At 43.1% G+C, this 27,683-nt stretch overlaps 1 protein-coding gene across 2 annotated transcripts in view; it reads right to left on the bottom strand.

Moving 5' to 3' along the window:
* Positions 1-27,683, bottom strand: part of FYN (FYN proto-oncogene, Src family tyrosine kinase) — an 86,630-nt gene that overhangs the window by 39,296 nt on the left and 19,651 nt on the right. The window contains exons 1-3 of one of the 2 annotated variants that reach the window (XM_086608102.1): positions 16,243-16,285; positions 1,012-1,269; positions 297-393 (exon numbers count right to left, since the gene is read on the bottom strand). In XM_086608102.1, the coding sequence (XP_086464228.1) occupies positions 297-393; positions 1,012-1,258 (344 nt within the window). In that variant the 5' untranslated portion in view covers positions 1,259-1,269; positions 16,243-16,285. Of the gene's footprint in view, positions 1-296; positions 394-1,011; positions 1,270-16,242; positions 16,286-27,683 lie in introns of those variants that run through there. The other variant, XM_086608103.1, reaches the window with a different exon arrangement.

The following is a 27,683-nucleotide window of genomic DNA, read 5'->3' as shown; positions in this document are numbered from 1 at the left end:
AGCTGGTACTCTCAGTTTTGAATGTGAGTTTACTGTGAAATGTAAGCAGCAAACCACACAATCTACCACTTATTTTTGAAATAAAGCTTCATATGGTTGAAGTTTTTTTTTCAATAATGAAGCGTTTTGCAAAAGTGCACTAAACGTGAAGACAAGTAAGTAAACATAGAGTAAAACCCCTACATATCTTGAATATACAACATTAGATTTTACTAATAACATAAGCATACGAATATAATTGTCAACATTATAAGTTTAAAAATATTAAAAAGCATATTCTCAAGCCTAAAACTTACGAGCTGTTAAGTATTTGAAATTTTTCTCCTTTGTGAAAACTCAAGTCATCTTCTGTTCTTGCTTCATAGTCATAAAGCGCCACAAAAAGAGTTACACCTAAAGAAGAAGATAGGTGAGTTACGCTCCATCACAAAAAACAAGAGGGAAAGGAGCCTCAAGAAATGAGGTGGCTAAGACAAATGCAAGCAACTCTGGTTGCTGAGGAGCAAAATAAATGGAAGCTTCCTGCTTTTTGGACGACCATTCTAATCCCTCTGCTTTTATGCAGACAGTGGGCACGCCACCTCCTTCACTCTGTGCAGTCATCAGTATTCTTGGTTTGGTACTTACACACAGTGTAAGATCCCAAGCAGGCAAAGGGGGTTTGAAGTGAGAGTTTAGACGTAGTCATGCCAAGTATTTCTTTTTAACTAATTGAGGTGGCTCAGATCACGTTTTCTGTTCCCTAGCAGAGGGATGAGGCAGTCAGCCCAATTAGGCATGTATACGTAATATACATTAGGCATGTATTCTCACCCCCCAAAGTGAACTAGCACCTGCAAGTTAGTGAAGGTAGGGCTGAAGGCTGAAGACTCTCCTCCACCCCTACTTAAATTCTTTGCACTATTTCGTGAAATAACTCTTCCCAAAAGCAGCGTGTTGAGACAGTTGTGCCTCTGCTGTAATTACGTGAGTGGCGCTAAAAGAGCACCGAAAGAAGACTTTGAAACTCACCTGTTCCTCCTCTGGTACGCAGTGTCCCTGTATGAGAGGAGGAATTGACTCCACCAAACACAGTCAGTCCTTGGCCTCCTGTGGCATGGAAGTTGTTGTAGTTTGGGATTGAAGTCACACCAAAGCTAGGATAGTGCTGCGGAGTAGGATCTGTCCCATAGCGGTAGCCTGAGCTTTGAGTTAAACTGCCATCCCTCTCGTCAGTCAGTTTTGTTGCTTCTTTATCCTTACATTGCACACAGCCCATTATCTAAAATCCTAGGAGAGGAAAGAAAAGACGCACAGATGATGAGGATCAAATTAATTTCATCGTTTGGAAGGCGAGTACTTTGAGAAAAAAACCAAGAGGTTTGAATATAAGCAGCAAGACATTGGGAAAAGCTCACACAAAATCTTCCTTGCAGTGGTTTCCCGCCGGGGCCTGGGGAAGGAGGTCTTGCCTGCTCTTACAGTGATGGCAGCCTTTGGCCCAACCGTGCTCTTTGCCAGGAGGGTACAACTGGCAGGAAAAGGCCACAGCCAAAACGTGCAGCTGGACATGTCCAAGTCTGCCTCCAAAACACAGAGCAAGGTACTTCGCTCACAGTTCATGTTTGACCTTGCCAACTACACAAGAGCTGACTTCGCCTAAAGGCAAATTATAACCTTTTTCCATTACTGGAGCTCTGCGTGACAGGTAGAAAAGCAGACACAATGACCCGATAGTTATTACAGCACAGGAAAGTAGGAGGGAGCTATCAGATGGCATAACTAAAACAAAAGGAAGCTCCCTGTTATGCAGCACTGAATTGAAGGGTAAAACCTGCTGGTAGTAGACGATGAGGCTGCCAGAGATATACATGAGTTAAGAAACTAGAGAAAGTCCATGAAGAATTAACATGTCAAATGCAGAGCATCTCAAAATCCAGATCCCGGACAGGAGGAAACTGAAAGGATATAGCTTGGAAAAGGTTGCTCTTAAGTTTTTTAATTCCTGTAACGTTTTGTTCAGCTCCTTTATGGGGCACTACCAGCACCTGGCTTAACCTCACTTAACTTTAGGTGCCTACTTCTCTCTAGGTGGAGGGAGACAGAGGGTGATTCGCCACATCTTAGAAGCAGCCCTGCAAAGTTAGTCCTTTTACCTGATATTGCTTTTCATCCGTGAGCTCTAACATCTTATAATCCATGTGCTGATGTTACTGAACTCTTTCCTATTTCCTCGAGCTGAATATAGACACAAAGCTCAAGTTTCTGAAGCTGGGTGTGATGAATCTAGGGAATCAGATACTCATCTACATGCACCCTTGATCTGAACCAGTATGGTGACTCTTGGATGTAACCTGGCCCACAAACAACATACTCTAAACATTGGGGCTGCAAGAAGAACAGTGACAATAGAAAAATCTTAAAAAGTTAGACTTACTAGACATACTTCGTCCAGAATATAGAAATAGACAGGGAGAAAACGCAGAGAACAGAAACAAAGTGTGGTGAAACACATTTCCCCCCACCACATTTCTTTTCACATTTCAGCCAATATCTGTGACTTAGAGCAAATAAAAAGCCTATCCTTTTTCAAATATCCTCATTTTCTGTAGCTGCCAGGCCAGCTATTTTGTATGCCTTACCCTAACATCAACACAGGAAATTGTTTTTGACAAATTCATAGGATTCAGAAAAAGCATATTCCTCTGCTGCTAATACTTGAAAAATTATGCAGCAGCTCCCTGCTTGTCTGTGACACTCCACAGTCTAGATACCTCCTTCCTAAATCTAACCTGCTTTATTACAAAAAACCTCCTGTTGCAGGATATTTTCTACAATTTGAAGGATACTTCCAGTTATATTAGAAACCTGTTCAGAACAACAGGCACCATTTTATTCTATTTCCCTGAGCTGTATTGCCTGCAGTTAGGCTAGGTCTTCTATCTCTTGCTCTTAGCTTAACTTACAGGTGCCCTTTATGCATTTTGTTTCCTTCAAGACACCACATCCACTCAGCAGAATTCCCTCACCAAAATGTTCAAGTCTCTTCACACGAACAGAAAAAAGGACTCCTGACTCTGCACTTGCTGCAACAGGTGGCATGAGCTGGGATTCCTCAAGAAACTAAAGCGACAAGATTGAGGAAAAGGGATTTGCAGCCTGGGAGCTGTGAAACACACTGCTGCTGCTACTGCTGCAGCAGCTGCGCCGGCCTCCAGCCTCCTGCTCCTACCTGCTAGCTGGGTAGGTGCCAGAGGTGCCTGGAAGTGTGCTGAGGCTCGAGGTTGTCCATCTCCAGGACCAGCAGTGACTCCAAGTGAGCCCACAGGGACCATGACGGGTGTAAAAGTGCCCTAGCCAGCTTTCCATCAGCTGTGAAAAACTGCTTGCAGAGATATCTCTGCTGCTTTTATCCATTTCAACAGCAGGATGGTCTGGCTCTGGAGACTCTCTGCGTGGAGATGTCACTCAGAGGTGAGGTTTTTCTGGCTCCTCTCAGAGCCAAGGGATCCCACAAGTCCCAGGAGCAAAGCAGGACCACAGGGAGGGCAAGGGCTCCATGGGGCGATGGCTCGTCTCACCGCTACCAGGACGGGCAGAGCCCAGGGAGGCTTAGGGTGGGAGGGATGGGTCTGGGACTCACTGCTCGGACCCTGCTACATCTCTGTGAAAGCGTGCCTCCAGGGCGTGGAGAGCAAAACATGGGCAGCAGGAAAACTTTGCATGGGAGATGCCATGATGGAAATCCCAGCTGGAGAGAAAGGGCAGAGAGAGGCACCAATCACCTGCACAGGGAGGAGTGAGCCATCAAAGAGGACAGGTTAAAAGGTGCAAGTGCTGGAACATATGCATATTCACCTCAAAACAGTTAAGTGATATGCAGGGTATACTATTTAAAGAAGAATCTCAGCAGCGTTTTTGTTGGCTTGCAAACTTACCTCCCTGTGAAACTCTACTGCCCCCTCCCTTTCCCCTCCCAGCTCTGTTTCTCCTCTTATTGTTTCCCATGTGTTTTGACAGGAAAAAGTAGAAAAGCAAATGAAAAAATGAAAGAAAAAAAGAGATGGGAAACATGAAATCTGGGAGAGTGGTGGTGGGGGAAAAGGGGTTTTCTTGTTGCTCATTCACAAACATTCAGCTGAGCAGGGAAAAAAATCTCCACTGAAATCTGGGAAGATTTCACATACCAATTTAGAAGTGCTGACAAGACAGCCCTACACACTTCATTTACACATTGATGAGGAAAAAGTTAAAAAGACAAATCAGCTGCAAAAATAAAATTGTTCAACGTATTAGTTCTGAAAAATGTGACTAAACCAGGAGATGGTATACATATGTACTAGTAGTTGCAGAAAAATAATAGTTTGAGGTTTTCTTTTTACTAGGAATGATATGAATAGAAAACCAGCAAATTATCAGTTTCTTGATTTTTGTTTGGGTTTTGCTCCCTTTATGTTTTTTTCTGGCAATGGCAGCACATAGGGAAGGAGAATTTGATGCAAAGTGACTGACTCAAAAAAAGGTTTTTTTCTTTCACTTGCCCTCTCCCTCTTTGTCACAGCGTCTAGACAATCCGAGCATAAAGACTGCTTGATTGCAGCCTCTTGTAAAATGTGACAGAGGGTGTTACATGCACGCATCTTTTCAAGCCAAGGCCCTGAAAGTTGTCCCTGGCTCAAAGAAACCAGCATCACAGGAAGCTGGCTAAATGTGAGAGAATACATGTATGCATGTGCATGCTTACAGTGATTTCAGCTAACTCAGGGGTTTCAGAGACAATAAATATAACCTCCATTCAGCATAGGCTTTTGTGTCAATGAATGGATTCCAAAAACTAATCTCCTTCAGTATCACAGAGCAGGGTTTTAATATCCGAAAGTCTCATCTTCCTGCACGTCAGCATTTGGAAGGCTGGAGTTATTTAGCCAGCTCTGAGATCACCAAAGAAAATCTGGAGCTGTTTTACACTAAACTCTCTAGAGACGAGCACATAACATTGTTCATCCAACATGCTGCGCAACTTACAGTAAAGGAACAAGATTTTATTCCATTTCCACTAGGAAAGGCAGCATTTCTCAGATGTGTGAGTTATGGGTCACGCAGCATTATCATAATTTGACACTGGTATTGTTAAAAGGTACATAACCAGCCTAATTAAAACAAACTTTTCTAATGCAAGCAAGTTGAATTTGTTTATTTTAAAGTTGTGTTTTTGTGGGCAATATAAAATGTGTTTTTATGAAAACATAAAACATTTGCATGGGTTTTGAGACTTCCTTAGAGACAAATGAAAATAACCATTACGTTATTTGTCTCCTTTCTTGTCCTTGTATTTCTTGGACTCTTAACAGTTACATTGCAAGCAATCCAACAACAGCTTAACCAGAATAGCAATTTTCTCCCACACGGTGGAAACGTTATTCGACAAAGATATAAAATTAATTATATTGTTATTAATTATTTATATAGTCATAGGACCTTACTTACTTTCAATTAGGAAACAGATGAAGGCTAAGGAGATATTATTAACACTATTATTATTATCGTAAATCATCCTTTTTGAGTTTTTCTGTTGATTCTTGATACAAAATAGAAGCCAAGACTGAAACATCCACCAAAGCCAGACATCTACTCCATTAATAGAAATGAAAGCAGTCCTCTGTTAGCTAATCAAAGCCTAGGAAAAGTACCTAGGAGTACCAGGAAAACTCAATTTTTCATACTTCTATTTTAAAACTAAAAGCTCCAACATATGATATTTGAAAAGCAAAAAGTATTGATAAGCTTCTGCTTAGTCTAGCTTCTGCAGCTGCAAACCATCAGGAAAAGATGGATGGGAGGAAGACTGGTATAAATGCACTCATTCATAGCAACAGAAGTTTTTCCATAAGATTATGCAACTTGCAGCTGAAACTCTGAATTATAGTACCGCTTCAGAACATGGTTTTTTGGGTGTTGTTGGTCATTAAAATGTTTGAGAGCAGGATACAGGGAGATGTAGGGAAACACCTGTCTATTCTGCACCCTCCTATCCATGGCCTCTGTCCTCCAACCCCTTGTGTAGGAAAGGAGACCACCATGGGAGAGAGTTCCATCCTGCTGAAGAGATGTGAAACAGGTTCAGATCCAGCAGGGAGCATTCTCTTTCCTCTTGGTTTTCTCTGGAATTAAATTTGATGGTATATTTTTAGGAGAACTTCTTTCAGTGACAGACATGAAAAGGAATGGCTGGATGACTGGTAACTGTCAACTGCCTTTTTCTGACCAAATCTTACAAATCTCATCTGGAAAGCACCAGCAGGAAAGCTGAGTTAAGAAACAGTTATGTTAAAAGAGAATCAGAAGAACAAAATCCTTGGCTTTTATTCAGTCTCTGTGGTGAACATGCTTGTTAATCAAACCAAGGGTTGCATCCAGCATGGCTGTGAAAAATATATTCTCTAAGGGATATCTTCTCGGTGTTTTATGTTTTGCTGAAAGCACCACAGAAGTGTCAGTCTATGACATCAAAAAAGCCAAATTTCATGAGCTACAGTAGGATTTAATATTCAAAATGCCACTTTCTGAGTTATCGTGAAGATGTAAGGAGGACAGAAAAGGCTTTCCAAGAATAAGAACTACAAGAATTTTTAAAAGAGACCTTAGTTTTCTGTGGAATGCCTCCTGCAGGCTGGATAGGGGGAATATTCAACACAGAAATTTACCCTGAAGTTGAAATGTCTTACTTTCCATGCCACCATTAGTAGTTCCCTAGAGAGAAACTGATGGAGTACGCATTTGGAAACACAAGCCTGAGACACATTAAAACCTGACATTTTCAGAAAAGTCTTGCTCACCCACTTTGACTATTACAAGTCTTTAGGAAGGTATTCCAAGTTAGGCAACAAATAGGCACTTAAAATTAGTCCTATGTAGGTCAGTAATTCTCATGCTGTCTGCTTGCTGACCTCTCTTGGAGTAACATCTATGCTGATGGGAGCATTTTGGACTTCCAGAATTAATTCTGTGTCAGTTTCAAGCCAACTCAAATTAAATAGATGGAATACAACGGCAACACTTGTTGCACTATTTTTGTTTTCATCTGTTTACTCTGGGACCTTTTAGAGGATTGCCCTCATTCCAGCTTGACCAGTGATTCCACAATTTTTAGGAATCATAGAGCAGGTCAGAAAGATATAACAAATACTTTAAAATAATTAGAACTCTTGGGTGTCATTCATTATTCCTCAGGCTTGTGGGTTGCAGGTTACTATATACGTACATATAATTTTTATACTAATGGCCCGATGTGGAAAGAACGGAGTTTCTGGTTCAGCCTTGAAAGAGGCTGGAGACTGGGAATGTCTGTAGAATGCCTGCAAATCTGCATGTACACCACACCTGTCACAGTGCATTAAAAAAGGTAAATCAGAGAAGACGCAGTACTACTGCTGGCTGTCCTGTGACTATTACGCAGAAAATCTCTCATACACAATGTGGTATTCCTGAACAAAAGGCCAGAAACACCAGGGCAAAACTTCAAGTATGTCTCAGGATCAATGGCTGCATTGAAACAGCATTTTCATGAGAAAAACAGCACTGAAAAATGCCTGGGCTGCATTCATTTGGCTTTTGAGGAGAGTCCTTTAATGCGTCACCCCCGGATTCTGCTTTAGTTGGCTGAGCAAGGAAATCTCAGCAGTCTCATTGCTTGTTTGTCTGCAGCAGTCACAAGTCAAGCCACTGCCCAGTGTCAATGGACATCCACGGCCGCAGGAGTAGGAAGAGCGGTCTTAGATGAGCTCCTGCAGCCATACTGCTCTGGCTCAAAGCAAATGCCTTTTATAGTGCTGGAGTGCTCTTACTATTGTTTCTTGTTGGCATAAAGTTGCTTCGGAAGTCTTCCACGATGGTGGCAGAAGGAATTAGGGAAAAGGAGAGCTCCTGCTGCCATGAGAAGAGCAGACCCTGCAAGGAGCTTTGAAGTGCCATATTCTGCCGTGCTGTTCCTCCCCATTTACTGAGTGACTGGAGACGCAGCCCTGGCAGCGACAGCTTCCTGACGCTACAGATGACGTTTAAGTTGCAACATATGTTTGCAAAGTATAGCACTGTGCTTGCCTTCTCTCTTTTCGCCCTTTGGGACCTGAACTACAAGTCAGTTGTGAAAGATGAAGATTTGGCCTTCTTCTTGCCCATTTAACTTCAGCCAGCCTCAGATGCCAGGACTGGTGAAGGGAAGGCAAGTGTTGAAGGATTTCATTGAACTACAACCAGACCCTTGGCTTCTGCCAGAGTTTGTGAGTGCAGCTGCCCATGGGGCAGGGCGGGTGGCCCCTGAATGCCAGGAAGAAAGCATGATGAATGTCTTGACAAACAGATCCATCATCGTGCTGGAGGGGTACGGTCCATCTCCGGCAAGAGATTTATTACAATCTAGACAATCTATTTATTATCTATATCTATACAATCTATTTATTACAAGCTAAAGAGGAAAACTGAAGTCAGTGTTCCAGCTGGGCAGGAGGGACAATAACCATGTCCATATGTGGTGCTTGTTTGAGGAGCAGTTGTGGTGGTGGGACTGGCCGGTAGCTGGCTGGTGGCAATGTCACCTGGCAAGGCCACAAGAAGATGCATGAGCACAATGTGGCTGTTCAAGCAGCTGTGATCAAAAGCTCTCCAATGCAACCAATGCAAGAAGAGGAGACAGACCCTCCAAACTACCCAAAAAAGGACACGTTGTCACCCTTTCAGTTTTCTGTATCTTCTTTGCCAGCCCAGCCTGTGAATGTCATGGCCTCATCTTTTTCAGAAAACAGTGAATTCTTTTCCACTCTCTGTGATACATCTCTTTCAGCAAAACCAAAACAGAACAACACATAAGAAGTGATTAAAACAGATTGTCACCCTGCAGTCTCTTAAAGTAACAGAAACCGAGTTTCGCCTTGTACTGTCTCTGGGCTTATGTAGCTTTAAAAGAAGATGCCCTAGAAAAAAAAACGGCACAGGAAGATCAGTTCTGAGGAGAGGTTTTTCTGTGATTTTCTTCTTTTCCCACCAACATCCAAACTTCACTTGTAATCTAAAAAAAAGCAGCTTACATATAGCTAACTTGAGAAGGAAGGCCTGCAGGTTTTATGTTCATAAACCGAAGAGCAAGTCAGATCGAAAATGCACTTAGGATTTCTTTTTTATTTTTTTTTTTTTTACTTAAAATGAGTTAAAGGAAGCTTTGAAATTAGCAGCTAAGGGAACAGCTACAAACAGTAAACACACTGCTTACTCTACAGTTAAACTGCCCAAAGGATGGGTCTATCCTTGGTTCTGAGTAACACACGGGAGCACCAAGTAAATTCAATAGCGTGATTTCAAGCTACATTCCTCCTTCATCAGGCTGCTTGTGGTAGCTCTATTCACGGGCAGAGAGAAGTGGGTGGATGGTCTGCATGAGCATTTTGAGCTAATGTGCCTAAATTTTAAAGTGTCTTTTAAGTATACAAATTAGAAAACCTGTATCAAAGGAACAACTGCTGCAAATGCCAGAATCATTTTATCTTGGAAAGAGAAGAAGTGAAACATTGTTTCCACTGATTTCCTCTTTCTTTTTCCCCCTTAAGAGAACAGAAAGATGATTGCAGGTTGATTCACGCTGTTCTGGTTTTTTTTTTTTCTTTCAATTCTTATTTTTAGAATCTACCCTGGACTAATGGGTGTTCATCTGATTTGCAGTATGGGAGCGGCACAGAGCAGAGTGCAAAATGTGAATCAGGATGGGCAGGGAGGGAAGGGGAGAAAGGGAGCAATATAGGAGTTCTGCCTGTTTGCTTCTTTGGAATATGTAAAGAGGCACAGAAAAAGATTTTCTCTCAAAAAACGCCATTGCTCCCTCCCCACCCCCCTTTGCCTATGCACAAACAAGACTAACCTGTTCTCTGCCTTGTCTGATTTCTGTTTTATGACTGGCGAACTCGGAGGACATTACAGCAAGGAAATGGGAGCAAGTTGAGTCTCAAATCAGGAGATGATTTACTTTGAGACCATTCCAGATGCCATTCCCTCCCAAAGGGGCTCTCATTTCGCTTAGGTTGCTGCTGCTAACATTTTACAAGAGTTATTTAAATTCCTTATTTGTCCAGCTACACTGAGGAAAAAAAATACTCTGCTTCCTAAATAGGAGCAAACATCTGCCTGTGACCAGCTCACAAAGAAACTCCCAGTCTTCTCACCATCACTGCAGCTGGCTTCAGCTACAACAGCAAAAATGCTTACAGGTAGAAATCCCAGACAAGGTGGCAACCACATGGTAACAAAGACCAGTAAGCAACCACAGTGCCGAATATACTGACTACATCAGTAACAGGAAGACAAAAAAACTCTGCCTACACTTACACACCCCAAAAAAGTGCTACTAGTGAGACCTGTTTTCTCAAACCCAGCTGTTGCCTCTGTGGTTACAGTGCATGACAGTTTACTTCTGTATGACAGCTTAGGTAAGTCTACTGGGTCTGGATGGGGTTAAGTTCCTTCATAGTAGCCCTAACCCTGCTCTGCTTTAGTCTTGTGACCAAAGAAGTGTTGATAACATACCCACGTTTTAGGTATCGCTGAGCAGCGCTTGCACAGCATCAAGACCTTCTTTGTTTCTCACTCTGCTCCCCTCCAGGGAGTAGGCTGGGGGTGGGCAAGAGGTTGGGGTAGCTGACCCCAACCAACCAAAGGAATATTCCACACCATATGATGTCGTGCTCAGCAATAAAAGCTGAGTTTTTGGAAAGTAACCATTGCTTGAAGACTGGCTGAGCACTGGTCTGCTGGTGGGAGGTGGTGAGTGAGTGCCTTTGCATCACTTGTTTTCTTTTTATTTCCTTCCGTTACTAAACTGTTTTTATCTCAACCCACGAGTTCTCTTGCTTTTGCCCTTCCAGTTCTCTCCCCCATCCTGCTGGGGGGCAGTGAATGAGCGACTGGGTGGGGAGCTTAGCTGCTGGCTGGGGTCAACCCACCACAGCGAGCAATATGTAAGTGATGTTCTTGGTCTGGAAAATAACTTCAGAGGCACATAGGGTAAGCCATGTTAACTGGACAGGCAAGAATTGAGATACTGCCTGGAGATGACTTTGTCAGGATTACAAAGATGACACATTACCATCTAGTTCTTTTTTAGCAGATATTATGAGATCTGGAAAACAAGGGAGTGGGAGGCTGAGATGGTAGTGAAAAACACCCTGGACAATGGGATGTGGAAGGAGACAGGTCTTAACTCGCATTCTCTCTTACAGAAGAGTGGAAGTATTGATGCCTACAGTCCTTTGCTGTCCAATCACAAGGCCACTAAGACCAGCAATTCTCAACTCTGTTTTGTCAAGCACCCTACAAACTGCAGCTGCCCATATTCTACAATCCTATGCCGCTACAGTTTGCATCTGTGCCACCAGGAATATCTTCTAGGAAGTCTATGGTCTGTCTCTCCTTCCTTTTAACCACACACAGCCCTTAGTGCCAAAAAGCTGGGAAATGCCCCAAGAAATAGAGATAACCTACACAAACCTGGATGGAGCAATCAGCAGAGCAGGAGATGAGTAACAAGAGGTGAATCAAGGCAGAATCCATGAGAATGAGAGGAAAAAGAGAAGCTACTGTCGTCTTCCCTGGTTTCTGCTGAGGACCAGTGACCCGCAGCAAAGTCTGTCTGCCTCCAAAGGTGGATCAATACTGTTCAGCTCAGAATGGACCCTGTAGTATCATGATACACAATGAGGTTGCCTACTTCCCAATGCTTGCTACCTCAGGGAACTCTAGGAGGCAGTATCAAAACTGATACACATGGACATATAACCCAAAAGGCCTGCTCCTCCCTGTCTCTCTCTGTCTTTCTTTCTGCCTCTCTCTCCCTTTGTCTCTTCAAAAGATACCAGCATTCAGGATACCAGTAGCAGAGGAACACAAAACAACAGTGCTGAGTAGATGTCTTTTCTCCTTGATGTATCATCCTCTTTGTCTTTGCATCCATGCGTATGGTTCTAGGACTGATGAGTTTTCATTTTTGGTGATTAATCTCACAGACTGCCCTGTCTTTTAGGTGGTTGAACTGCTTGAAGCAGAACATCACAGCACAGAGCAGAATGATCCAACAAGAAATAAGGGAGAACATCATATTTGCTTCAAAAGACGGGAACTGGAGTTTAAAAAAGGGGCGATGGTGGGGAAAATCACGAAGGAAGGTCCCTTCTATTAGCCAGAGAGGATGGAGCTTAAAAAGCAATCAGATGCCTGTTAAGGGCCATGAAAAATAGATTTTGCTGGGTTAGTGAGCATTTTCCAAAGGAAACCAGGAAACAGCTAGAGGACCCTTCCATATTGATCAAAATACCTAAGTATCACTAAGCATATGGTAGATCTATTTTTAAGCTTTATGTCCACATCTGAGGGCAAGCAGAAGAGACAATCTGATTTCATGATGAACCTGAGGTCATTAGAGATGCTGCTCAGGGAATGATCTGCAAGGGATGCTCACGTGTGGTGACTCCAAGCTACAGGTCCAGAACCTGGTCTTTTAGCTTAAAGCTACTGCAGTCTCCTTGGTGCAGCTATAAGGGTCCTACTTTAATCCTTCATGGCCTAAGCAGAAAGCCACATTGAAATAATGGACTAAATGGAAGCTGTGGATATTTAAGTTAGATGTCAGGGAAGAAAATCCTTCCTATTGGCAAGGACAGCAAAACAACCTGGAACAGATTGCTTAAGGCAACATGAAGGCTAGACAAGTATCTGCCAGGCATGGCACTGCCTCTGGTCAGGAGGATGGGTGAGTCTCTTTCAGTTCAATTTTCTATTACTCATTGAGTGACTAAAACATCAGATGCATTTTTTAATGGCTGCTCCCTCAGGCCAGAGGAAGTGTGATTTCTTTATTTCTCTCTCTCCCTCTTTCATTCTTTCTCAAGGTTCATACGCTTAGGAGAAGAAACTGTACTTTAAACCTGGCCTTTGAATGAAAGCACGATTGCAGAGCTCTAAAAACACCCCTGAAGATCCTGTTAGTCAAACAGAACAGCGTGTGGATGTTTGCCCAAGTGGACATCTGCTCAAGCTAGCATGCAGGATTATCTACAATGGTGTTCCTTGACCTGTGATCCAGGGAGCACTGGGGTCCATAAATCATCAGGTTGTCCACAAGCCCATAGCACACGCATGGCCAAGCAAATAGACAGGCACTGGACAGTGTGCCAGCATTTTGTTGGTGGTGCTTGAGATCCCCCTCACACTGCCTGCATGCTCTCTCTGATTTGACTCATTCTCTGAGCATTAGCAGTTGAAAAGCACTGACCCAAAGTATCCTGGAGGATGGTTCCAACCATCCTCATCAGCAGGATGAAAAGAGCAGTTTGTGAGGAAGAGGCAGACAACAGAAGTTTCCCCGTTTCTTTGCATTGAAGACACAAAAAGGAAGTGAAGGACTGGATGATAATCTGGAGAAGATAGGCTGAGTTTCATTGGAGGTGACCGTTTTGTAATACATTTAGTGGACTACACAACTGTTGACAATTTAAGAGATCTGGAGATCCTGTCTGGAATTCCTCCCTGTTTCCTGGCACAGAAAGACAAAAAAAAGAAGACTGACGAAGTTAACGACTAGGTGAACATCACAGGGGACAGATGTCAGATTTGTGGATTGTGTTGTAAAGAGAAAGCGACCTCTTGATAGGGAATGAATGCACACTCTGCAAGCCAGGCTGATCAGGCAAGTCGGATTAAATAAGCAACCTAAAGCACATTCAGCACAAACCCATAATATGGAGCACACCATTAACCTAAGCAGAGTTTTTGATGACCTTTTTCAGTTGCCTATATGCTAATTCCAAGTGTCTAAAAAACTGGATAAACCCCCTGCCTGCAGAGTAGCAATGCAAAATAATACTCATGAAAACGAATAGCTAGATTTAGGTTATTACAATATTAAAAGAAATAGTTGTAACCAATTTAAGTTCAAATGGAAGAGAGCCTTATACATCACAAATGATGTCTGTCCAAGTGACTGACAACTTGGAAGTAAGTAATGTTGGATATTTATGAATCAAGATACACCCAAGGTGGGCTATTAGTTGGTACTTGTTACAGATCATTGGAATCACTGTAAAGCACGGGATGACAGACTTCTTCAATACCTATATTCAACAAGTATAAAAAAAACCCTGTGCTATCTCAGGGCCATTCAATCTGAACAATTTATGCCACAGACCTCATGCCATCAGCACTAAAACATGACTGTACTTTCCAAAATGCTACGAATGGCAAGTTACTAACTCCTTATTTGAAGGAAAGACCAATCTTCCTAACTCTGTGAACTAAAGCTCTTGCCCACCAGCTAAATGACTCATATATGGTATAGGTCCTGCAGCATCAAAAGGAATGGAGAATTCAGCACGATGACCACAACGTGAAGAGCTTGGGGAAGGGAAGCTAAAGCCCACAGCGGTCACCCTACCATGCCACGTGCAGCAGGACCTGTTGACCTGCTCCCTGCCCAGCCAGGGACAGCAGTAGGCAGGAGCTGTAGCGCTGTAAGCACAACTTACCACTGGTTGTATGATGTAGCTACACCTGAACTGCCTGTGAGTCAGATGCAGTTTAGCAGAGAGGCCAGACAATCCCCGCTCTAGACTTTGTCTCAGTAGGGAGGAAATGATCACAAATCAGAAGGTTACTGGTTGTTTAGACTGAAAAGGTCCAGTGCTTTCTGTGCAAATAACTAACGTTGTCTGCGATCAAATCCAGACTAGTAAAGTTTTATGCAATATATGAACAAACACTCTTCATACAGACATAAATTAAAACCACAATGCATGCTTTCTGAGAGGCAATTTCACAAAACCATAGTGAATGGGAGTCAAACCAGGCTGAAGACAGAACGTACAGAAAGTTGCTGACATCTGCAAATGGTTTAAGACATTTCCTAAATGCCTAAAATGTTACAACCATGAAAAGAAGACCGGGCTAGATAAAAATAACACACAACGAAAAAACCGAACAGCTGGGTTTACCAAGGAAGTGAAAAAACATATAAAATCTTATATACAAAACCAACGCACGAAGGGGGAAAGGGGAAAAGATAATAACGAGTAAAAAAGCTAAAATAAAGATTATATAGAGGAGGCAAGAGGATATCAGAAAAAATTAAGGCAGATAGAATCAGATATGCAATTTTTTTGTTTCTCTAAACAGGTTATGAAAGATGAATCCTGGACAATAAAAGTGGTAGAATCGTTCATAACAATACGACAGCAGCAGAAGTTATTCAATAAATATTTCTGACTAGCACACAGGTAAAAGGCCAGATGATCAGTTTATGATGATGAAATAACTTCTCACCACAGCAGCCCCTGGAAAGGGCATGTTAAGCAGCAGATACACGACTCCAGGTGTTTCAGATTAGTTGTTAGAAATCAACTTGTCTCAGAAGGTTTCAGAGAGTTAGCCTTGGAGCTGCTACTGCTGCATCTAAAGCAGTTCTGAGCCCCTGGGGAAGGACCAGGGGCAGGAGGAAGGCTCGTGTTGGGTCACTGAGTTTCCAATGTTTTGCATAGGATAGAACAACCAACATAGGACTCAATTAACAAAATCTTAAAAAAAAAAAAAAAGAGCTCTACAATTAAAGTCAATCAACTTGGCTTTAAGGAAGTCAGATCCTGTCGAACTACTCTGATGTCATTTCTTGCAAAAATTGCAAGTTCACTTGACAAAGGCAGTGTAGTTGACAGTGTTACAAGTCTAAGTCATTTGATTTGCTTGGTAGAACATCTTTATGAAGAAATTGAATGCTTTGAAGCTTATATGGAGTGTCTCCATCTGTACATAGAGAGTAGGACTCTGTAGGTGGAGGGTGCTGTATGAGGTCAGGCAAAAATCTCAAACTTATTTTATACTGAAGTAACTTCTAAGTCCACAATCATATTAAATGTATTAAAAATTGATAAATGAAGGAAGCCAAACTGTAACTGTAAATGGGAAACTATTTATTAGCAAACAGATGGGTTCCTAGTGGGTTCCCACAGGTATTGGTGATCATCCCTTTACTATTTAATAGCCTTATCAGTGACCTGGATTAAAGTTAAGTCATTATGGTTAGATATGAGACTGGGACAGCAAAAAACAAATGATGAAAGGACAAGCCTGACACAGAGCAACTGGGGTCTGTAGAAAGATGGGAAAAAACAGTTTAGATGTTAATATCACCAAGTGGAGAATCACCTTATTAGGATAAAGAATACAGGCTGTACTTACAGGATGAGAGGGAGAGAGAGGACTCTATCCTCCGAAGCAGAGACTGAATATGAGACCGGGGGTCCTGGGAGGCAATCAGTTCGACATGAATTCCCCACGCAAGGCTGTGGCCAAAAGGGCTAACGCAAGCCTCAGCTGTACAAACAAATGAAAATCAAAAGATGAGTAGGTAGGTTACAGTGACGCTGTATTTGGCTCTCGTTCCTCTGCTCCGTGAATAATGGATCAGGTTCTGCCACTCCATTTTTCAAACATAGTGTTGAAAAAATCCGAAGAGTGTTCAGGGGACAGAGACTAAAGAACTGAAAACACTGGGAAACAGAAGGCTTTGTTATAAAAAAAAAGCTTAAAGGGAATTTTGTTATTTTTTCACAGTATAGGAGTATTCATACAGGGAATAAATTTGATAACAGTGGGCTCTAATCTAGCAAAGGTAGAAAACACATTGGAAATGGAAACTAATCCAGTCCAGACTGTGAATAGGCAATTTTGTTTTGCTATTTCAGCAATGATCTGTTATAGGCAATTAACCAGTAATTAATCCTTTACACCACAGGTTGTGATGTACTGTCCATCTGCAAAGTCATGAAAACAACTGCGCTTGATGTAAAAAGGATGCACACTCGTGCAGCTTGGGCTATTAGGCACGAAGCAGGAGCTCCTGCAGGTGAAATCTACTGCCTGCATGAAGCTGGAGGTCAGGTGAGTGGTCGCTGTATCAGACAGTGCTTCGTGTTTCCATCAAGAAACTCTCGCTCCGCTCTCAGGGTAGTAATCCTGGCAGCCTTCCTGCTCACAGCCTACAAAACACCTCCAGGGGAAACTCCAGTCTTTTCGGGCTGAGGTGCCATATAAGTCTGGATGACACCCATCCATCCCTCTTCTCAGGATCCGCAGGCAGCTGTCTCTGAATTCCCAGCACCTGGCTCCATGCAAAATCCCACTGCGCAAAGATCCTCACACTGAGATGCCAAGGAAACAACTTTTAGGAAACCGACGGGGGTTATTACAGCTCTGTCACTGAGAGAGTACCTGCGACTCCTTGTTTCAGCAATACACTTCATCTGCTGCCTGCTACTGGAATCTTGTCCAAGGGATCTGCCCGGGATCCCGTCCCAGGATCCCCCAGCCACAGAAGGTGACCTCAGAGAATTAGGCTGAGGGAAGGAGTCCTCCATACCTCACAGATATTTCCTCTCTCAACTTTACCCTCTCAGGATGAACTGATGGACTAGCTACCTTCTTCAGGAGAACAAGTTAGTGACTTCAAGCAGGGTGAGTGGACATGAGCACTGCTCCTGCAGGCTCCTCCCAGCTCACTTGGGATATTGTCATGTCTTCTCCTTCTCCTTCCCCTTCACCTTGCCGAGGGAACTGGGTGCTGCCTAGAAAGATTTTGGCTCTGCGTCCCAAGGCTGAGGTCTGTCAGGTGGGCTTCTAAGGACCACGCACTCAGCGGGAGGGCCCTGGCTACTGAATTTGCATCATCCCACAGCCTGCCAATATTTAAGTTTGATGGTTTTTAAGGACGGAGCGCAAGCTTTTGTCCGTGCTGCCTGTCTTAACCTGGGCCTTTGGCCAGAAAGTATTAATCCTGTCAATGTGCAGTACTGGGGAAGGCTGGCAAGCATTTGGTTTGTGCCAGTTGCTGGCATCAGTTCATTTTAAGCTTCTGGAATGAACTGACTTATGACTGAAGGCTGCAGTGTAAATACTGCAAATAAACCAGAGAAAATAATCTCAATTACTTGAGCTCAGCATTTGTTCGCATATGGCACTCCAGATATTTAGAAGGCATTATTTCATACAAATGTAATTATATTTAATTATGATTCTGCAGATGTTTTTCTGTTCCACAGGTAGGAAATAAAGGTGTTTTTCAAACTTTCAGTCACTTTCAGTAAGTGATGTCTGCTAAAACACAGCATACATGGCATAGTAAAATCTCAGTGCCATGTTACAAACATAAAAGAAACATCCCATCTTAAGTAAACTATTGTAGTACAAAACTTCTGCAGAAGGAACTAAAGCAAGAAAGCTTGTGAAAATTTTAGGAAGGAAAAAGGCTTGTCCAAGCGTGGTGTGGAGAGAGAGAGGGGGAGGGAGAGAAAGAGAGAGAGAGGGATGTGCACATGCATTCATACACACACCACCACCTGGTCTCTGCTATACCTGGTATTCCTATCAACAGATCTCAAAACTCAAAATTGTGATTGGCAACTCTCTAGTCACTAAAAGAGCAAAAGTTTTGAGAAAGTTGATCAAGAGTAAGGTTTCAGAGTTACTAACAAAAGATGAATCAGAGCCTGCTAAAATACAGTTTGAATTGTGCATTTTAGCATCTGTCTTTCTGGATGCATTTATTCTTCTTCCTCTTCCTCTGGCACAACCCCAGCTACATCCTGCAACATTAGGATGTGCTGTTAACCACATGCACAACTGTGCTTTTAAGCCTTGTAAAGACTTGCTTATGTCAAAAGATGTACCATTATGAAGATCACATAGGCTAGAGTCCACAAAGTTGTTTTTACAGATGAAGTAACTGTGGTAATCTTCCTAAACATAAATGATAGAAACATAGAAGAAAACAGCTCTAATACATTGATTGAAAAAATCTTTTTGAAATATTAAGGAATAAGTCGGATGTGAGGCTTGTCCTTTTACTCCAGACACGTAGAGAAATAATTAAATGGGAGAATGTAAGACTAACCATCCCATTCGCCTTTGTAAGTCACCCGGACCAGACACAGAAATGCTATGGAAGTTAATGCAATGAACCCCAGAAGCGTCACTTTCGCAAATCTCAAGAGGCGTCATTGACCCGAGGCTGGCTGCAGTTTCTGCCCCAATTCCGGTTTAATGTATTCCAGTTTGACCCTCAAGCGACAGAGCTGCTGGAGAACACGCTATGAAACAAATGCAGGCAATTGCTTTGACATAATTCTTTTGGACGCGGGCAGATCGAAAGTGCTGATGTCAACAGAGACTAGAAAAGAGTTTTACCCAACCTCCTTTCCTTACTGAAGAAAACAATAAGAGAAAACAAAGCACAACCCAAAACCTAGCCAAGCACTAGCCAAGCACTTGCCCACCTCTCAGCAGCAAAACTAATACCAGCTGTCTAAGAAAGGGAGAACCAAGACACGCGTTTCTAAAATATTGTTTGGATGTATACACAGCATTTAATTTATAGCTTAAATTCACCTGACTTGTATATATGATTGGCTCTTTGCACATAACATGCACGAAACATCTCTTCCATAGAGGATATTGATTAATCTAAAACCTCAGGAGCAGCAGAATTCAGTCCTTTATGGCCATACTATATTCAAAAGACTTTCTAACACAGGACCCTTACATTAAAGCAAACTGCTCTTCTTTTTTGTCTCCTATTTTTCTAAAATTTCGAGGATTGCAAGGACCCACTTTCAACATGATTGTCAGGATGAAACTTTCCTTCCTTGCTGCTCATTTAAATGCCCAGGCTTTAGCAACTTTGAGACTGCATGGTTTGATACAGAGAACATCGAGGCAACACTGACAGGGACTGCAAGAATAGAAACTGGGGATATTTTTTCCAAGGGAAAGATGAATGATGGTAGGAAACCAGATCAAGGAAGCCACAATTACTATCTTGAGGATAAAAGATTAAACTAAAGATTTTCTTCTCTACCTGGTTGCTGTTGCTCCTGAAATAACTTCTGTATTAAAGGGAAAGAGAAAAAAAAACCATACTTCAATGGTATAGTTTTTCAGAACTCACAAGGAAAAATACCATGATTGAATGTGGCTCATCCCTCAACTTTACCCAATGAAAATAAAACAAAGAAACAGATCCCAAGCTCATTCTCTTCTCCCTATTTTGCCTCCTCTCCTAAGAAAGGCTTCCACCTCTGCTACTCGCAATTTTCCTTCTCTTCCATTTCTCCAGCTCCCATCAGTCCATGCAGACAGACTGTCTGCAACAGTATCATGCAAAAAACAGATGAGATCCTCAAGGCTTCCCCTTTCTGTGTCCCTAGAGTGCTTCCAAGAAGAGAAAGTCTTGTGAAGAAATGGATTCTCACTTCCCTTTTTGGCAGCTACTTGTGTGGGTAACTCTACCACAATAAAAGTCTGCATCTGCTATTTGACCGCAGCGAAGAGAGAGAAAAATTACCATTTTGAATGTCCATAAGAAGCATGGTCTCTGAGAGAAGACTGATCATGTGTTGTAGTCACTGAAACTACTTGATCTAGAACATTAAACCACTCTACACAAAGAAAAAACAGACTTTTGTCCTTCTTCATCTCCCACCCTTTATGCAACCTGCTCTCAAAATGTGGCCACAAAGCGTGGTCCACAGTTTGGCTGAACATTAGAGGCTGCAGGACCTTTTCAGCTATTTTGAGATCTATGTAAATGTTGTGTTGTTCAGGGAATAAGAGTTTTAAGACCACCAATCATCAGGAATTGTCAAACACTTCAGTCCCTGGAGCATCTACTCCTTGCAAAAATCTTCTAGAAAGAAAACTTTGGAATCACTGCTTTAGAGACTCAGAGGACGAAGGCTGATCAAAAATAACACTGAATGTTCTAAGGAATTCCTTGAATTTCTCATGCTCTTGTGTTATATATTTTCATGGAATCATAGAATGGCATAGGCTGGAAGGGGCCTTAGAGATCATCTAATCCATCCTCCCTGTCATGGGCAGGGATGCTTCTCAACTAGATCAGGCTACTCAAGGCTCTGTCCAACTTGGCCTTGAACACCTCCAGGGACGGGGCATCCACAACTTCTCTGGGCAATTTATTCCAAATGCAAGGACCTTGCATTTTGACTTGTTGAAGCTCATGCAGTTTGCACTGGCTCATTTCTCAAGCCTATCAAGGTCCCTCTGGATGGCATCTCTTCCCTCAAGTGAGTCTACGGCACCAAACAGCTTGGTGTCATCGGCAAACTTACTGAGGGTGCACTCAATGTCGTCATCCATGTCGCTGTCAAGGATGTTGAACAGCACTGGACCCAGAACAGACCCCTGAGGGACATCACTTGACACTGGTCTCCATGTAGACATTGCGCCATTGACCACAACTCTTTGAGTGCGGCCATCCAGCCAGTTCTTTATCCATCGAGTGGTCCATCTGTCAAATCCGTGTCTCTCCATTTTACAGACAAGGATGTCACGCGGGACAGTGTCAAACACCTTGCACAAGTCCAGCAACATCTGTTGCTTTACCCATGTCAACCAGCACTGTAGCTTTGTCATAGAAGGCCACTAAATTAGTCAGGCACAACAATACCTGAAGGGAACCTAGAGGAAGGCTGGGGAGGGACTTTTTACAAGAGTGTCCACTGGTAGGACAAGGGGAAATGGGTTTAAGTTGAAGGAGAACAGATTTAGATTAGATCTTAGGAAGAAATTTTTCAGTACAAGGGTGGTAAGACTTCGGAATAAATTGCCCAGAGAAGTTGTGGATGCCCCCTCCCTGGAGGTGTTTAAGGCCAAGTTGGACAGAGCCTTGAGTAGCCTGATCTAGTTGAGAAGCATCCCTGCCCATGACAGGGAAGATGGATTAGATGATCTCTAAGGCCCCTTCCAGCCTATACCATTCTATGATTCTATGATTCTATGACTTGCCCCTAGGGAAGCCATGTTGGCTGTCACCAACCACTTGGTTATTTTTTATGTGCCTTAGTACAGCTACCAGGAGAATCCGTTCCATGATTTTACCTGGCACAGAGGTAAGGCTGACTGGTCTGTAGCTTCCCGGGTTGTCCTTGGTCCCTTCTTTAAAGATGGGGGTTATGTTTACCCTTTTCCAATCTGTAGGAACCTCACCAGACTGCCAGGACCTCTCAAATATGATGGCTAGTGGCCTAGCAACTTCAGCCGCCAGTTCCTTCAGGACCCGTAGATGTATCTCATCAGGTCCCATGGACTTGTGCACCTTCAGGTTCTCTAGGTATTTCCGGACCTGATCTACTCCTACCCTGGGTGGTTCTTCACTCTCCCAGACCCAGCCAACATCCTCTGTGATTTGGGTGGTGTGGTTCGAGTGGTTGCCGGTGAAGACTGAGGCAAAAAAGTTGTTGAATATTTCAGCCTTCTCCACGTCCTCAGTAACCAGGTCACCTGTATCCTTCCGGAGAGGCCCCACATTCTCTCTCGTTTCTCTTTTTTCTCTCACATACCTATAAAATCCTTTTCTGTTATTTCTAATATTGCTGGCCAGATTTGACTCTGTCAGGGCCTGAGCTTTTCTAACCTGGTCTCTGAGTACACAAGCAACTTCCTTGTGATCATCCCAGGTTACCAGACCCTGCTTCCATGCTTTGTGTATTCCCCTTTCGTATTTGATTTTAGCCAGGAGTTCTTTGTTTATCAATATAGGTCTCCTGGTGGTTTTGCCTGATTTCTTCCTTTTAGGGATGCAGTGCCTTTGAACTTGGAGGAGATGATCCTTGAAAGTCAACCAGCAATCTTGGGCTCCCAGTCCCTCCAGGGCTTTATCCCATGGCACACTATCAAGGAGGTTCCTGAAGTGGCAAAAGTCAGCTCTTCTGAAATCGAGGGTTTCAAGCTTGCTGAGCTTCCCCCTCTTAGCTGCCCTTAGGATCTCAAACTCCACCATCTCATGGTCACTGCAGCCAAGGCTACCCACGAGTTCAACATCACCTACCAGCCCTTCCCTATTGGCGAGAATGAGGTCTAACATGGCACCTCTCCTCATTGGCTCCTCTATTGCTTGGATAAGGAAGTTATTGTTAATGCATTCCAGGAATCCCCTGGATTGCTTGTTCCCCGACATGTTGTTTTTTCAACTGATGTCAGGGTGGTTAAAATCCCCCATGAGGACCAGGGCTTGTGAATGAGCAGCAACTCCTATCTGCCTATGTAGGGCGTCATCCACTTGGTCCTCCTGATTGGGTGGTCTGTAGCACACTCCCACTGTAAAGTCTCCTACCCTTCCTTTCACCCTGGCCCACAGGCACTCAATTCTTTCATCATCACTTGCCAGGTGGAGCTCCATGCATTCTAGCCATTCGTTGACATAGAGGGCAACACCCCCTCCTCGTCTCCCCTGCCTGTCCTTCCTGAACAGTTTATACCCCTCTAGTCCAACACACCAATCGCAGGAGTCATTCCACCATGTCTCTGTGATGCTGACATTTTAAAGCATTTTTCAAGATGCAAAAGTATGGTTGAAACATTTTTCTAATACTAGGAATGAGAAGAAGCCTATAACTAAAATAAAAGTTTACTATCTCCCTTGACTTCTGTAAGGTCTTTGACACAGTCCCATGCAACATCCTTGTCTCTAAATTGGAGACATACGGATTTGATGGATGGGCTATTCAATGGATAAGGAATTGGCTGGATGGCCGTATTCAAAGAGTTGCAGCCAATGGCTCAATGTCCAGATAGAAATCAGTAACAAGTGGCATCCCTCAGGGGTCCACACTGGGACTGGTACTGTTCAATATCTTTATTAATGACATAGGCAGTGGAATTGAGAGCACTCTCAGCAAGTCTGCAGATGACATCAAGCTAGGTGGTGCAGCTGATACACTTGAGGGAAAGGATGTCATCCAGAGGGACTTTGACAGGCTTGAGAAGTGGGCCCCTGTGAACATCTTGAGGTTCAACAAGGCCAAGTGCAAGGTCCTGCACATGGGTCGGGGCAATCACCAATATCTGCATACACTGAGGGATGAAGGGATTAAGAACAGCCCTGCAGAGAAGGACCTGGGGACAATGGTAGATGAAAAATTGGACATGACCCGGCAATGTACGGTTGCAGCCCAGAAAGCCAATTGTATCCTGGTCTGCATCAAAAGAAGCATGGCCAGGAGGTCGAGGGAGGTGATTCTCCTCTTCTACTCTGTTCTTGTGAGACTCCACCTGGTGCACTGCATCCAGTTCTGGATTCTGCAGCACAAGACCTTGGGCCTGCTAAAGCAAGTCCTGAGGAGGGTCACAAACATAATCTGAGGGCTAAAGCACGTCTCCTGCGAAGACAGGCTGAGAGAGTTGAGGTCATTCAGCCTGGAGAAGAGACCTTATTGTGGCCATTCAATACTTGAAGGAGGTTTATAAACAAGATCAAAGAGAGACTTTTTACCAGAGCCTGTAGTGACAGAACAAGGGGCAACAGTTTTAAACTGAAAGAGGGTGGATTTAGATTGGACACACGAAGAAATTTTCACGATGAGGGTGGTGAGACACTGGAATAGGTTGCCCAGACAAGATGCAGTTGTCCCAGCATTGTAAATGTTTAATGTTAGACGGGGCTTTGAGTAATCTGATCTAGTTGAAGAAGTCTCTGCCCAGGGCAAAGGTGTAGGACTGGGTGATCTTTAAAAGTTCTTCCAACCCAAATCATTCTATGATTGATGATTCGATTACTAAATTAGGGTCCCACCTCCATGGCTGCTATCACAGTACAGAGACAGTGCAGTTAGCACAGTTGGGACTTCATGGCGCTGTAGGACAACTCGTGGAATAGAGTTACAGACCGGTATTACTGTAGATAGGAATAAATGAAGCACTTGCACTCTAGGATTAAGGCATACAAAAAAGAGAGGATAAGATGCCCACATGATTTTGTCTAAATGCATAGATGATGCAAAACAAAAGCAAGAAGTAAATGCGCCCATATCTTTACGCTGCCATTTGTACAAAGAGCGAAAGTTTATTATTTCTTCCACACGGCAGAGCTACAGCTGTTATGACAATCACAGCAGTTATTATGTAGTTCACGCTCACTATCTTTTCAGAGCATGAGAGATCAGATCATCTGCAGGCTTCGAACACTTCCCTCTAAACATGCTCGTCTACTATGACTCCAGTTTTCAGCGACAGCAGGTTATCAGTTGTTTGGCTACTGCAGGCTGTTACCATATTTTTACAACAGGAAATGTGTATTCCATCTGTAAGAAGACTACACTTACAAGAAATTATGCAGGAAAGGAAAGTGATCTAATTTCTATTCTGCTTCCTTCCTTCTGCAGCGTGCTGCATTGAGATGTTTGTTCCAAAACGCAGATATTAGTTCAAGGCCAAGATTTTATTTACCCTGACCCTACAAAACAAGCCTGCAGCTGAACTGCAATTCAAACACCTCAAGCTGTTGTACTGCATTCATGTTCATGGAAGCGGGCTTAAAATTTATCATCGCAAGGTTATTGAGTCTGCCTTATCCATGGCTGGTGATTTTGGTGTCAATGTCACAGTTCTAAAACTCCTGTGAATTAAGAACACTTCCTGAAGATGCCAACAGTACACCAAGCAGGAAGCATCAATTTTGAAAAGTCTTTGTTGTGGTTCTGACTCTCAGCATTGCAGACTGTAAGAAAACGGCCATCATGCTGCATTTAGGGAAACAGCACAACGCCTTTACCAAGCACTGCACCCATCCATGGATGTTACCCGGCTACCACTGCTGAACAAAGAAACCTGACTGACAGCTACGCTTCACTTCTCTGCTTTTGCAAAACCCGTTTTTAATTTAGGAAGTCTGAGGCAGCTTTTTTAAGAGAAAACTTTCAAGCATTCTCTTATAATTATCCCATTCATTACTGTAACTGACAACACACATATATAATAAATTATAAATGGCCACATACAACTGCCTCCTGCCTGCAAGCTAAAAGCTGACAAGAGACTCTATACTGCTTCAGAGCCAAATCTGCATCAGAGAGGTTGGTGAATGTGGGGAGTTTTGAGCACCAGCAGATTTGCAAGCTGACTGGCCAGTGCTGACTGCTCATTGTCAGAGTTCTTGGGAAGGGGTAAACAGACGGGTCAGGAAAGGACAGTACTCTGAACTGGATTGCACAGCTGTAGAAATAACGGCCAAAGTTCGTTTGTTCTCTATCTTCCATGCTGTTCTAGAACGGAAGACAGAGAACCATTAAAAAACATTAAACTTTTAAAACCTTCCCCACTATATCCTGTATTTTCGGTGAGTTGACAGCACTAATTCTTTCATATTTACGTGTTAGAGAGGTAGAGTAGTTAAAAACGTAAATAAAATCAAGGGATACTTCAAAAAGTTATGTTGATTTTGTTTATGGTGTGAGTAGTGTACTCTTCTGGCAAGGCAATATTGACTCTGAAATGCAGAAGATTTCCCTAAGGCTGGGCTGGAACTTCTGTTTTTTGTTTGCATTTGGGTACTTAACCATCTTCAGTGAAGATTTTCTTGAGCGTGAAGAATGAGGCTCCATGTTTTCTTTTGTGTATATTTTTTCAGAGCAGCTTTTCAGATGCCAAGAGCATAAATGTAAGTGAAAGAAATCAGTCCCAGCTTTATGAGCTTCCCAGCACTATATTTTGCATGCTAGTGCTTTTGTTTTCTTGCAAGTTCAGCATTGTTTTAATGGCAGCACCCTGGATTCCCCCTGCCCCCAACAAATGATACATATTAGTACATCTGTTTTCTCTGTAAAGTCTTTTTGCATTCTTTGCAGGGCACAGGAAGGATGTGGGCTCCTTTTCACATTCAAATGAGGCAAATTAGCCTTTGCCTGGTTCCTACAGTATAATGCTTATTTTACATTTAAGCGTGAGAAAAGAGGAGGAAATAAAAAACAAGGCATTAGGTGGGTTAGATGTTTCATTTCTGTACAAGCCTCACTTAGCCTTCTTTTGCGAAGTGCTTTCCACAGGACATAATTTCAGGATGGGGTTCAAAAGTTTAATTGTGTAAAGTGACTGAATAGTTTGCACTAAGAAACAGCAGCCACAGATATGTTAGACATGAGAAAAGGCTGAAAACACCAACCTGAATCAGCAGGGCTCAAGCAATCCAGGAGATCCCTGAAGAGCTTTGATGGTAACTTCCTCACACAGGAAACCAAAGAACTGATAATGGGAAACAGCGTGCTGGACCTTACACATATAAACAAGGATCAGAGGATGTGGAGGTCAGGGGCAACATGGGCTACACTGACCACGAGATGGTGGATGGTCTTTTTTTCCAAAAAGCCTGATCACAACCCTGGCCTTCAGAAGAGCAGACTTTGGCCTCTTTGGGAATCTGCTTAGAAGAACCTTGAGGGATACAGTCATGGAGGAAAAAGAGGTCCAGGAGAGCCAGTTAATTTTCAAGGATCACCTCCTGCAAGCTCCAGAATGGTACATCTCAATATGGAGGGAGTCAAGCGGAGGCAACAGGAGGCCCACAGGGATGAACAAAGAGCGCGTGACTAAACTCAAACACGAAATGGAAGTGTACAAGAGATGGAAGCAGGGTCAGATAGGGTTAGGAAAGCCAAAGTCCACCTGGAGTTGAACCCAGTGAGGGCTGTCAAAAGCAGTGAGAAGGGTTTTGACGGGTATATCAGCAGCAAAAAGAAGACTAGGGAAAACGTGGGCTTGCTTGCTGAATGAGGCATCAGTGGCATACTCCTGAAGTTGATACTGAGGCCAATATTGTTTAACCTCTTCATTAT

This window comes from Tauraco erythrolophus, chromosome 2, assembly GCF_009769465.1.
Source record: "Tauraco erythrolophus isolate bTauEry1 chromosome 2, bTauEry1.pri, whole genome shotgun sequence".
In the NCBI taxonomy this organism is placed as follows: domain Eukaryota; kingdom Metazoa; phylum Chordata; class Aves; order Musophagiformes; family Musophagidae; genus Tauraco; species Tauraco erythrolophus.
Note: the sequence above shows the minus strand (reverse complement) of the source record. Positions and strands in the feature narration are given on the sequence as shown.